General features: G+C 36.7%; 1 protein-coding gene across 9 annotated transcripts in view; it reads right to left on the bottom strand.

Annotated features, from left to right (window-relative positions):
• The window catches only part of ARHGAP5 (Rho GTPase activating protein 5), a 111259-nt gene that overhangs the window by 34459 nt on the left and 62491 nt on the right, over positions 1 to 14309 (bottom strand). For 8 of the 9 annotated variants that reach the window (XM_032404906.1, XM_032404911.1, XM_032404907.1 and 5 more), the window contains one exon: positions 1037 to 1184. In XM_032404906.1, the coding sequence (XP_032260797.1) occupies positions 1037 to 1184 (148 nt within the window). The remainder of the gene's footprint in view (positions 1 to 1036; positions 1185 to 14309) is intronic. The other variant, XM_032404912.1, reaches the window with a different exon arrangement.

The raw sequence follows: 14309 nt of genomic DNA, 5'->3' as shown, positions 1-14309 counted from the left end.
TTTAAAAAAAAAAAAAAAAAAAAAAGAGTATATCCAAATGTAGGCTCTATAAATTAACACTTATTAATGGAACAGGGAAGATACAGACTATTTCAACTATAATACTAGTGGATAATAGTTATTGTCCCATATTCTACTCCTTTATTAAAACTTAAAGTCAGCACTTCTCACCAAAAAGACAACCCAACAGGTATAGAACTGTACATCCAAGTAAAAATGAGCTTGACATTTTAGACAGGACAGATATCCTAGTTTTGTCTTTTAAACAATGCTTATTTACCAAAGAAGATCATTAAGAACAAATAAAGTTAAGATGGAATTAGTTCATGTTTTCAAACTATTACATTTTGTAGTCCATTCAATTACTGAGGTTTCGTGATTAACTCATGTTTTTAAATGCACATAAACATGATAATATTCTACCTTTATTCCTCAATTTTTACTAGTCCAGCCCTCAGATAATAGTTTACATTGGACAAAGTAAACATGACACAGGCTGGTTTTCAAAATAATGAGGCTATCTGCACACTCCTTAAAAATACAACTCAAACCATATAAAACACATCAAGATAGTGCTGCTGAATAAACAGTAACATCTCAAACAAGCAGCCTTTCATACATTTATAAATATTGTTATGGAATTTAAAAATTCATGTGTAAAATGGGTAATAATAGTACTAGACTTAAAAAAAATTGAAAACTTTCAAATTATCTATTTAAAATCATAACTATGATTAAATAGTAGCATAATTTAATAAGTTATTCTAAATTCCGGAATAAGGGAAGTAACATTTTACCATTCGACATATCCATTTATCAAAGAGAAGTCCAACAAAAGCATTAATGGCTAACAACAAAGCTTATCAAATATCTGATAGTTATGTCTAGAGTTAATACTCAAGATAATCAATCCTAAGGAGAACTATACACCTCTTTCAAAACTTAGCTTTTATGAATCATGAACATTTGACAAACCGTTGGTATAGCAAAAGTGAACGTTTAAATTAAATCTCTTGCAATAATACTTCTATCCTACCTGTATCTTCAATAAATTCCACACATTTTTCAACAAATAGTGGTATGGGCTTCTCAGCTGTAACCAGATCCTGGAGGGGCATCCCAAAGTAATTACTTTCCCAATTTCTACGTGTTGGTGGATTGAAGTTCTTAGTTTTCTTTTTCTGCTAATAAGAAAACATATTCAAGTTAAAACTATTAAAATTAATTTTCTTCAGAATAACATTAGTACTCAGCAATGTAAATACATATATTTTGCATCAAAAGAAGTATTTAAAAGCCACATCCAACCTAAATGACCACCAATATGGGAATCCCATTAAATTCTGCTAGAAACAACAACTTGAGCAATGGAAAGAAACAAACTGTGAACAGAGAAAAAAACTGACTGAAATGTTCCTTTTGGAAAATAATAGGAAACTAGATAGGGAAATTAGAAAAGATCATTTTTCAATGCCAACTCAAAGGAAAAGCTGAGAGTAAGCAATGCTCAATTCAGTTTATGTGTAGTCTACTAATTCTATTTGGTCTTTGGGGCAGGTCCAAGTGAGGCTTTTGTGCATAGCTATATTTATAAGAACATAATATAGCTTTAATTATTGATTATACTATGAAACTATGTAACTTCACGAATTCAGTCCCATCATTTGTCCCTCATTTTCCCAGTTTCTTCCTATCTACTAACTCTATTCCTTAAATGTTAAGATAGGTTTCTTATGTAACGGATAAAACAGTTTCACAATAGTAAAAACAAAATGAAATACTAATTTTCAGAGTTTAACTTCAATCTAGCACTGGGAGAAAATGGGTTCTTAACCAGGGAGTGAACATCTCAAAAACCTAAGGAGGTACTGTCTAGAATTCAACTGCTGAGGAGATTCTGAGTCAATTTTTCTGGAGTAGGATATTTTAAGCATTTCCAAAGATAATTCTATTATGCATTCCTAGTTGAGAATCTCTACAATATAGGAAGATGAGTAAATTTTCAGAAATTCAAAGATGTTAGAGCATTTTTATTGTTCCCTTTTCAGTTTATCTACAAATTTATTTTCTCTGATAAATCACAAAGCTATTCAAATTTGTCATAAGTACCATTACTGATTTGTAAATAGGATAAAAGCATACCATTTCTTTTCAGAAAAGGGGGGGGGAATAAGAGAGGGAGGACAGGAGAACTTTCTATGCCTAAAGTAATACTCATCTTAATTTCCCATTCTTTCTGGAGGAGTCTCTCCTTTGGATAGATCCGCCATAGATCCCCCAATGTATTCTTCCAAGTCTCTGGCTATCTTGAATAATTAACCAAGTCCTTTCTTCATTTCAATTTCAGGCTGCTCCACCCAGCAAACTTCCAGAGCTCATGAAATCCAATTTCTAAATGCTCTCAATGATATGGATTATATACAACCCTGATATGTACAGATCACATATAATATAACTAGGTCTCTGGAATGTTGCCAACAAAGCACTAGAATGTTTGATCTGGCTCAAGACCTAAACCCACCAAGTCAAGTAGTGTGGATCCTTACTCCTTAAATAATCCTTCCACTACCACCACCACCACCACCACCAGACTGGAATATGCAAGGAAGTGGAAATGAAGACACTTAGGTAGGATAGTGGCTGAGTCCTCTTTCTCAGGAACATTAAGGTGCTTTCTAGCCTGCAAACTACCAGCTGCAAAATTTGATTAGAAAACTGAAAACTGAGGCAAAGATGGATGTTATTTCGTTAAAGAGATAATACAGCAATGAAAAAGATTACACTTAGATAGATTAATGAAAAAAGCAATGCCTGGCCTATGACAGAAGCAACAGGAATGAAATGATAAAAAGATCTTAATAGATCTTTGCCACCTAAAGAACATAGTTACAAGAAAAGTAAGCTAGCTGGTCCTAATTGTTCCAGTCAACTTTTTTTTTTAAATTTTATTTTATTATGTTAATCACCATACATCATTAGTTTTTGATGTAGTGTTCCATGATTCATTGTTTGCGCATAACACCCAGTGCTCCATTCAATACGTACCCTCTTTAATACCCATCACCAGGCAACCCCTTCCCCCCTAGAACCCTCAGTTTGTTTCTCAGAGTCCATAGTCTCTCACGGTTCGTCTCCCCCTCCGATTCCCACCCCTTCATTTTTCCCTTCCTACTATCTTCTTTTAACTCTTAAGAAATCCTTTTTTAAATACTGCCTTTTAGGAATCAATCTAAACTCTCAGATGACTCTGAAAACATTCCACCCTTATCCTTGGGATCATAGGAAAGAGGAAAAAAAGAAGTGTAAACTTCAGTAAGCACTGAATACTTGACTAAAATTGGGAGGGTGAAGAAAGGAAATAAAATAAGGTAGATTCTCTGGCTTATGCTCAGGGAACATCTCCCAAGGTCTATAAAATTACAAGGGCAAATTATTTAATTCTGTGGTTATACCAAGATTCAGGGCTAGTAATCTAAGGTAATGAAAGGCTAAGTGCCTTGTAGTATGGAATTTCTGGCAAACTCTAAAGGGATAATTTACTAACAAAGAACTGCCCTGACAGCTCAAGTTATAATTCATATATATTAGGAGGGAAAAAAAAAAAGTTTTGTGATTTTATTAATTTTTCTACTAATTGGCACTGATACGAAAGAATATTCCTTTTTTTTTAAAGATTTTATTTATTTATTTGACAGAGAGACACAGCGAGAGAGGGAACACAAGCAAGGGGAGTGGAGAGGGAGAAGCAGGCTTCCTGAGGAGCAGGGAGCCCGATGTGGGGCTCTATCCCAGGACCCCAGGATCATGACTTGAGCCAAAGGCAGACGCTTAACTGAGCCACCCACGCGCCCCTATAAAAGAATATTCTACGCAGAGTAAGTTTTGGATTAGAGATTCCTATATTAGCTTTTATGATGAATAAAAATGTATACAATCTCTTTTTCTAATAGTGACAGTTCTTAATCATCAGAATTCAGGGAGTTCTTTTAAAATATGTGGATTTTGAAAAACTCTACATAATTCTGATATACATCCCTTAGTTAGGAGTTGCTGATCTATAGCTATACATTTATACCAATTCAAAATGAATTTTTTAGGTTAAACTAAGATTAGATGATTACAACTGCTATAAAATGCCATCAAGATTCTCTGAAATGCAAGAAAGGATGAGGAGTATGGTTACTTGGTAATTACTTCCATAACTTTTGAAGAAGCATTGTCAGAAATGGCAGCCCCCAATTAAATAATTATGCCAGCAGGAAAACATCTGATTTATGATAACCCAACTTTTGATTCATACTTCAGTCACACTATCTTTATTTCTGCTTAAATGCAAATGCCCAGTCTTATTTTTCTGGCTACTCAGGCAAATCTCATGTCATGTCAGCTGCAAATGAATATCCACAGCAAAATAAGCATCCTGTTCACAAATAATGTATACAGTGTTATCAATTAAGTGTTCAGCAGACATTAAAAACTACCATTAGTATAAGAAAACAGGATCAGGAAACAGTATATGTAAATAGCTTTCTAGAAACTGCCCTCCCAATCCAGTAGTATCAGCAATACAAGGGAGGGCATCTAAGCAACATCCTCAAATAAATTACTGTAATCAATAACACTGAAAAAACATACCTCAACTGCTTCTTTCGTATTGAACAAACTGAAGAAAAAGAGTAGTTAAGGAGGCTTTCAAAGAGCCAATCCAGGAAACAAGAAAATTTGGTATTCTCTCAAAGAAATGAGACAACAGGAAGCAAAATGTAAAGAAACTGGAGGAAAAAAATTCATTAAAGAAATCAAAATCTCTTCAGTAAGATTCCATATAACTGTAAAGATCAGAATAAAGTGAAAAAGATCATCAAAGTTCCCCTTTACTGTATGTATCATTCCTATGACACGTTCCAAAAAATACTCTTTTGCTTCCATTTTAAAAAGAAGTCTCAATCCTCCTCTCCTTAGCTATTTGCCCCATAATGCTACACCCTTCTGCAAACTCTGCAAAAGTCATATATATATTAGATATTTCCAATTCCCTCTTATATGTACTCAAATTAGTCTATCACCCTCATCACTCCACTAAATCTGTTCTTATTAAGGTCACCAATGATTGTTTTGCAATAGTTAGTTCCCAACTTTCATCTTACTTGACCTTTCAGCACTCTTTCTTCACTAGACTTTGAGCACACCACCTCTATTACCTCACTCACTCTCCGCTTACTAGTCTCCTCTGCTGGTCCCTCTTAGCCATCCTTGTAATGCTGTGAAAACCCCAGGCCTCAGTCCCTGACCATCTTTTTTTCTCAACACCTACCCACACTCTTCATCTTATCCATCTGCTGATAACCCAACACTTACAGCTCAGCTCTTTTCCTGAACTCTAGACTCATTTGAAACATTCTACTGGACATCTTCACTTGAATGTCTAAGAAAGGTATCTTTAACATGTGCAAAACTAAACTACTGATGATTTCCTTAAAATGTTCCCCAACTGCAGCGTTATCCATCTCACATGCTGACGATTCCATCCTTTCATTTCAGTAGCTCAGGCTAAAAATCTTGGAGTTATCCTTGATCCCTCTTTTTCTGTCATACCCTACACTTCCAATTATCAAACAAATGTATTAGATATAGAATCTAGCTATTTAAAGCTATCATTTCATACATCTACATTATTACATCAACTGCTCAATCCATTCCCCCCCTTGTTCTACCACTATCCCCTCAAACCATTCTCAATAAAGCAGCCAGAATGACAGAGGCTCCCTAAATAGCAGCCTACAAGGCCATATATAATCAGCATGCCTAGAACTCTGCCTCTTTGTATTCCGACTTCATTTCCCTCTACTTTCTTCATCATTTACTCCTTTCCTCCAGCCACATGGCTTACTTGCTGTTTTAACAGTCAGGCATGCTCCTGACTTAGGGCTTTATTATATTGGCTGTTCCCTTTACCATTTCAATGAGACCTATCGTGACTACCCTATTAACAACTGTAATCTTAATCCCTGTCTTCTAGCTCCTGTCCAGTATTCCCAATCCCTTTTACTGCTGTTTCTACCTACAAGACTACATTCTTTACTTATGTATTATTATTTTTGTTATTATTACTTGGTGTCTCCTACTACAATTTAAGCTCCACACAAAGGCAGGGATTTTTATCTGCTTTGTTCATCAACATACGCCAAAGATCTGGAATACTGCCTGTAAAAAAGAGCAAAGAACAAAAGTATTTGAGGTCTCTTGAAATGATGAACGCCAATATGTAGATTAAATGACCTCATCATGTACTAAAAAAGATAACAAACAGGAATGAACCATCAAGTTACAGACCTATCATACTCAACTCAGTAAGCTTCAAAGAATCTTAGAATCATCCAGGCAGAAGAAATCAAGAACAAACAGTAGAGGGAAAGTATCAGGCTAGCTTTAAAGTTCTCAGGAAAACTGGGAAGTCAGAAGACTCATCTATAGGGATATTCATAGGAAAGAATTGTCAAGAATTCTTTACTTAGCTAGTATGTCAATTTGGATGTGCATAACAAGCAACTATAAATTTTTTTAAAGTTCTCAAATATGTAATATTAAATAACAGCACAAACTCCTTCTGAAAAAAAAAAAACACGTGATGAAACATCATTGATAATAAAGAGCTTATATGTGGAGAATTTGTGCTATGGAAGAAAGAATGAACACATTTTTTTATAGTTACACATAGAATTAATTCTAAATTACAGTGGTATGGCTATATAATAAAATAGCATCTATAATTTCGTGGCTCAAGCTACAAAATGTAAAACTAATTTGATAACAGGCCAAAACCAAAGGCCTCAATATACCCTAAAAGAGAAGGGGAAAAAAATAAGAGATCATGTAATTATGCTAATGCATGACAGAGTATCATGACAGACTACTGGGAGAGGTAAGAATGATAAACTGAAACAGAGGTTCAAAATATATTTAATGATAAATATAAGCAGCACACAAACTGTTTCTTCATTTTTCTTTCTTACATTTTTTTCCCCCGACTGAAGTGGAATAAAACAAGACTAAAGCAAACTGAAACTTACAAAAATAAATATAAATGGAGTAAGATCAACTAAAGAAGACTCTCAGACTTGGTACAAAACTAAACCCAACTAGGGGGGCCTGGGTGGTTCAACTGGTTGAGCATCTGCCTTTGGCTCAGGTCATGATCTCAGGGTCCTGGGACCCAGCCCCAAGTTGGGATCCCTGCTGAGCAGGAAGCATGCTTCTCCTTCTCTACCTGCTTGTGCTCTTGCTTGCTCTCTCCTTCTCCCTCTCAAATAAATAAATAAAATCTTTAAAAACAAACAAAAAACCTAGCAGACACCTGGGTGGCTCCGTCGGTTAGTGTCTGCCTTTGGCTCAAGGCATAACCCCAGGGTCCTGGGATTGAGTCCCACATCGGGCTCCCTGCTCAGTGGGGAGTCTGTTTCTCCCTCTGCCTGCTGCTCCCTCTGCTTGTGCTCTGTTATCTCTCTCTCTGACAAATAAATCTTAAAAAACAAAAACAAAAAAACCCTAAACCCAACTAAACACATGCCATTTAAACAAAGGGACTCCTAAGAGTTGAAAATAAAAAGGATAGGAAAAGTAATGACTTTTTTTTTTTTTTTAAGAGCAATGTTAAATTGGAGTTACCTTCAAGGCAAAATGCTTTGAACTATAGAGTTACCCCTATTCTCTATCCCTTTTCTCCTATAACATTAATTTTTCCCTCCCCTGGGTCATTCTTCTGAACATATCAATACTCTCTAATACTTGTCATCTTTAAAAACAAACATGAAAACCCTCCTCTGATCCCACGTTGACCTCTAGCTATTAGTTCTTGCTTTTTAAGTTTTTAATGCCAGTCAATCAACATAGAATGTTATACGTTAGTTTCAGGTGTCTTGCTCCCTTTCACAGCAAAACTTCTTGGACGTGCCATCTATACCTACTATCTACTTTTCACATCCCATTTACTCTTCAACCTACTTCCATCTGGGCTTTCTCTTCCATTCTATTTAACTGCTTGTCAAGATCAGATACTTTTACACTATCAAATTAAAAAGAAACATTTCTCTTCACCCTTCTTGAGCTCTCAGAAACATTGTTTCCTGACTACTAACTTCCTTAACCACTTGCTCTCTTGGCTCCCATTTCATTACTCTTTGCTCAAATGATTCCTTTTTCAGTTTCACCTGCCAACAACCCTTCCTGGTTTACCCAAACTCAATCCTGAGCCCTCCATTCTTCTCTCACTGTACTCTACACCCTTAGGTGAATTTATCTAATCCCTAGTTTTATATCCTTTAAATCCTGATACCTCTTTTTCTAAGGACCAGATTCATACACCTAACTTTTATACTTTCACTGGGACCTTGACACAGGATAAAAAGCACAAAATAGATGTCCTGATTTTCTCTGGTCTGAAACCTTTCACCCTTAGTTTTCAATATCTCAGTAAATCTACCCAGTTGCATAGACCATAAATCTAGGAGTTGATCGTGATTTTCCCTCTTCCCTTACTCTCCACAGCAATTGCATAAGAAGTCCTGTTGGTATGATTTCCAAAATATTATGTAGAAACTGTCCACTTTTCCCTTTTTTGGCACCTGTACTGGCAAAATACCTAGCACATGATAAACACATGTTCAGAAAACACTAACAGAAACACACAAAATTACAAACAGGAACCAGAGAAAGGCTTTACCATATAAGATTTGTTAATACACAAAGTACTGTTTGTTGGTTTATTTACCAGTCTATGGAAAGTTTCATTATACCAAATTCTTCGTATCTATGGGAGTCACTATGTAGGTATGCCTAAACTTAAGCATCCAAACCTAATAAAATTAGGATTCACACAAAATAATGATTACACATCATAAAATTACAAGAAAAATTAAACAGCCAACTCTATGTGAATTCATTTGGATATAAGGTGATGTACCTTCTTTTATTAATTTAAATTCAATTAATTAACATATAATGTATTATTAGTTTCAGAGGTAGAGGTCAGTGATTCATCAGTCTTATGTAATACCCAGTGCTCATTACATCACATGCCCTCCTTAATGTCCATCACCCAGTATCCCACTGCCCCCTTCCCCTCCAGCAACCCTGTTTTGTTTCCTATAGTTAAGAGTCTCTTACAGTTGGTCTCCCTCCCTGATTTCATCTTGTTTTATTTTTCCCTCTCTTCCCCTATGATCCTGTTTGTTTCTTAAATTACACACAGGAGAGCACCTAATTGTCTTTCTCTGATTGACTTATTGCTTAGCATAGTACCCTCTAGTTCCATCCACATCGTTGCAAATGGCAAGACTTCACTTTTTTTAAATGACTGAGTAATATTCCATTGTGTTTGTGGGTGTGTGTATATACACACCACATCTTCTTTATCCATTTATCTGTCAATTGACATCTGGGCTCTTTCCATAGTTTGGCTATTGTGGACATTGCTGCTATAAACACTGAGGTGCAAGTGCCCCTTCAGGTCACTACTTTTGTATCTTTGAGGTAAATACTCAGTAGTGCAATTGCTGGATCACAGGGTAGCGCTATTTTCAACTTTTTGAGGAACCTCCATACTGTTTTCCAGAGTGGCTGCACCAGCTTGCTTTCACACCAACAATGTAGGAGGGCTCCCCTTTTTCCACATCCTCACCAACATCTGTCGTTTCCTGACTTCTTAATTTTAGCTATTCTGACTGGTGTGAGGTGGTATCTCATTGTGGTTTTGATTTGTATTTCCCTGATGCCGAGTAATGTTGAGCCCTTTTTCATGGGTCTGTTGGCCATTTGGATGTCTTCTTTGGAGAAATGTCTGTTCATGTCTTCTGCCCATTTCTTGTTTGGATTATTTGTTCCTTGGGTGTTGAGTTTGATAAGCTCTTTATAGATTTTGGATACTAGCCCTTTATCTGATATGTCATTTGCAAATATCTTCTCCCATTCTTTCGGTTGTCTTGGTTTTGTCGACTGTTTCCTTTGCTGTGCAAAGCCTTTTATCTTGATGAAGTCCCAATAGTTCATTTTTGCCTGTTTCCCTTGCCTCTGGAGATGTGTCTAGCAAGAAGTTGTTGCAGCAAGGTCAGAGGTTGCTGCCTGTGTTCTCCTCTAGGACTTTGATGGATTCCTGTCTCACATTTAGGTCTTTCCACCATGTTGAGTCTATTTTTGTGTATGGTGTAAGGAAATGTTCTAGTTCCATTCTTCTGCATGTGGCTGTCCGATTTTCCCAACACCATTTGCTGAAGAGACTGTCTTTTTTCCACTGGGTACTTTCTCCGCTTTGTCAAAGATTCGTTGACCACAGAGTTGAGGGTCCATTTCTGGGCTCTCTACTCTGTGCCACTGATCTATGTGTCTGTTTTTGTGCCAGTACGATACTATCTTGATGATTACAGCTTTGTTACAGAGCTTGAAGTGCGTAACTGTGATGCCACCAGCTTTGGTTTTCTTTTTCAACATTCCTTTGGCTATTCGGGGTCTTTCCTGGTTCCATACAAATCTTAGTATTATTCATTCTAGCTCTGTGAAAAAAGTTGATGGTATTTTGATAGGGATTGCACTGAATATATAGATGGCTCTAGGTAGCAAAGACATTATAACAATATTTTTTCTTCCAATCCATGAGCATGGAACGGTTTTCCGTTTCTTTGTGTCTTCCTCAATTTCTTTCATGAGTGTTCTATAGTTTTCTGAGTACAGATCCTTTGCCTCTTTGGTTAGGTTTATTTCTAGGTATCTTATCATTTTGGGTACATGGGATCAACCCCTCATATTCTCTTTCTTCTGTCTCATTGTTAGTGTATAGAAATGCAACTGATTTCTGTGCATTGGTTTCTGTGCATCCTGCCACTTTGTTGAATTCCTGTATGAGTTCTAGCAATTTTGGGGCGGAGTCTTTTGGGTTTTCCATAGAGTATCATGTCATCTGCAAAGAGTAGAGTTTAACCTCGTCTTTGCCGATTCTGATGCCTTTTATTTATTTCTTTTTGTTGTCTGATTGCTGAGGCTAGGACTTCTAGTACTATGTTGAAGAACAGTGGTGAGAGTGGACATCCCTGCCGTGTTCCTGACCTTAGGGGAAAAGCTCTGTTTTTTCCCATTGATGATATTCGCTCTGGGCTTTTGTATATGACTTTTATGATATTAAGGTATGTTCCCTCTATCCTTACACTGTGAAGAGTTCTAATCAGGAAAGGATGTTGTACTTTGTCAAATGCTTTTTCTGCATCTATTGAGAGGATCGTGTTGTTCTTGTCCTTTATTAATGTAGGGTATCCTATTGATAGATTTGTGGATGTTGAACCACTCTTGCAGGCCAGGAATAAATCCCACTTGGTCATGGCAAATGATCCTTTTCATGTACTGTTGGATCCTATTGGCTACTATCTTGGTGAGAATTTTTGCACCCATGTTCATCAGGGATATTGATCTGTAATTCTTTTTGGTGGGGTCTTTGTCTGGTTTTGGGATCAAGGTAATGCTGGCCTCATAGAGTTTAGAAGTTTTCCTTCCATTTTGATTTTTTGAAAAAGCTTCAGAAGAATAGGTATTAATTCTTTAAATGTTTGGTAGACTTCCCCTGGGAAACCATCTGGCCCTGGACTTGTTTGTTGGGAGATTTTTGATGCCTGCTTCATTTTCCTTGCTGGTCATGGGTCTGTTCAGGTTTTCTATTTCTGTTTCAGTTTTGGTAGTTTATACATTTCTAGGAATGCATCCATTTCTTCCAGATTGCCTCATTTGTTGGCATATAGTTGCTCATAATATGTTATTATTGTTTGTATTTCTTCCGTGTATTTCACTGATTTCTGCTCTAATCTTATCTCTATTCTCCTGCTGGGTTTAGGTTTTATTTGCTGTTCTTCAGCTCCTTTAGGTGTAAGGTTAGGTTGTGTATTTGAGACCTTTCTTGTTTCTTGAGAAACGCTTCTATTGCTATATACTTTCCTCTTAGGACCACCTTTGCTGTATCCCAAAGATTTTGAACAGTTGTGTTTTCATTTTCATTTCTTTCCATGAATTTTTTAAATTCTTCTTTAATTTCCTGGTTGACCCATTCATTCTTTAGTAGGATGCTCTTTAGCCTCCATGTATTTGAGTTCTTTCCGACTTTCCTCTTGTGAGTGAGTTCTAGTTTCAAAGCACTGTGGCCCGAAAATATGCAGGGAATGATCCCAATCTTTTGGTACCAGTTGAGACCTGATTTTTGACCCAGGATGTGATCCATTCTGGAGAATGTTCCATGGGCACTAGAGAAGAATGTGTATTCTGTTGCTTTGGGATGGAATGTTCTGAATATATCTGTGAAGTCCACCTGGTCTAGTGTGTCATTCAAAGCCCTTCTTTCCTTGTTGATCTTCTGCTTAGATGATCTGTCCATTGCAGTGAGGGGAGTGTTAAAGTCCCCTACTATTATTGTATTATTATCGATGTGTTTAACTTTGTTATTAATTGGCTTATGTAATTGGCTGCTAGGGGCATAAATATTTATACCTGTTAGATCTTCTTGTTGGAAAGACCCTTTAAATAGGATATAGTGTCCTTCTTCATCTCTTATTAGTGTCTTTGGTTTAAAATCTATTTTGTCTGATATAAGGATTGCCACCTCAGCTTTCTTTTGACATCCACTGGCATGATAAATGGTTTTCCACCCCCTCACTTTCAATCTGGAGGTGTCTTTGGGTCTAAAATGAGTCTCTTGGAGACAGCATTTCTTGCTTTTTTGTCCAATCTGATACCCTGTGTCTCTGATTGGGGCATTTAGCCCATTTACATTCAGAGTAATTATTGAAAGATATGAATTTAGTGCCATTTTATTATCTGTAAAGTGACTGTTTCTGTATATTGTCTCTGTTTCTTTCTGGTCTATGTTACTTTGGGGCTCTCTCTTTGCTCAAAGGATCCCTTTTAATATTTCTTACAGGGCTGGTTTAGTGATCACTAACTCTTTTAGTTTGTTTGTCCTGGAAGCTTTTGAACTCTCCTCCTATTCTGAATGACATCCTAGCTGGATATAGTATTCTTGGCTGCATATTCTCATTTAGCACTCTGAATATATTATGCCAGTCCCTTCTGGCCTGCCAGGTCTCTGTGGATAGGTCTTCTGCCAGTCTAATGTTTCTACCCTTTTAGGTTATGGATCTCTTGTCCCGAGCTGCTCTCAGGATTTTCTCTTTGTCTCTGGGATTTGCAAGATTCACTTTAATATAATGTCTATGTCAGGGTGCTGACCTGTTTTTATTGATTTTGGGGTGGGGGGGGTTCTCTCTGCCTCCTGGACTTAAATCCCTGTTTCCTTCCCTAGACTAGGTAAGGTCTCTGCTATAATTTGCTCCAACTACCTTCTGACCACCCTCTCTCTTTCCTCTTTTTCTGGGATCCCAATTATTCTAATCATGTTTCACTTTATGGTATCACTTATCTCTTGAATTCTCCTCCTATGATCTAGTAGTTATCTTTTTCTCAGCTTCTTTATTCTCCATCATTTTGTCTTCTGTATCACTAATTCTCTCTTCTGTCTCATTTATCCTAGCAGTTAGAGCCTCCATTTTTTATTGCATCTCATTAATTGCCTTTTTTATTTCGACTTGATTAGATTTCAGTTCTTTTATTTCTCCAGAAAGCGATTCTCCAATGTCTTCTCCGCTTTTTTTCAAGCCCAGCTAGTATCTTTATAATTGTTACACTGAACTCTAGTTCTGACATCTTACTTAAATCCATACTGATTAGGTCCCTGGCAGTCAGTACTGCCTCTTGTTCTCTTTGAGTGAGTTTTTCCATCTTGTCATTCTTACAGAAAGTGGTCATTTTTCTTGTAGAGTTGCAGCTATTCTTTTCTTAGGTCTCTGGTTGTGTTCAGAATGATTTGATAGCTATCTAGCTGAATTCCTGGTACCAGACGAAACTAAGGTCTCCTACTCCTCTGCCATCTTGGACTATCTGCTAGTGTTTGGTGATGTACTTCTGATAGTGTGTAGAACTGAGCACTATGTGCATAGCATCATGCTAGATATTGTGCATGATCAAAAATCAGTGGAAGTAATGTTAATGCTCTCAAATATACTATGGAGGAAAAAAAACTAGTATGTGATTAAATGTCAAAATAATTGGATGCGAGGCTTAAATCCAGACTTCAAAAGTTAGAACTTAAAAAGGAAGAGAGGAGGTCAGGGATATTTCAGAATTTAGAAAGAATCTGGTCTGTATCTAAACATTTGGGTGCCTACCATATGAAAGCATAAGCACTCAGAAATCACTAGAAACTGCATTTATTGCTTACTGTATAT

Source organism: Phoca vitulina, unplaced genomic scaffold, assembly GCF_004348235.1.
Source record: "Phoca vitulina isolate PV1807 unplaced genomic scaffold, GSC_HSeal_1.0 scaffold7, whole genome shotgun sequence".
Taxonomy (NCBI): domain Eukaryota; kingdom Metazoa; phylum Chordata; class Mammalia; order Carnivora; family Phocidae; genus Phoca; species Phoca vitulina.
This window is presented reverse-complemented; position numbering and strand designations above follow the sequence as displayed.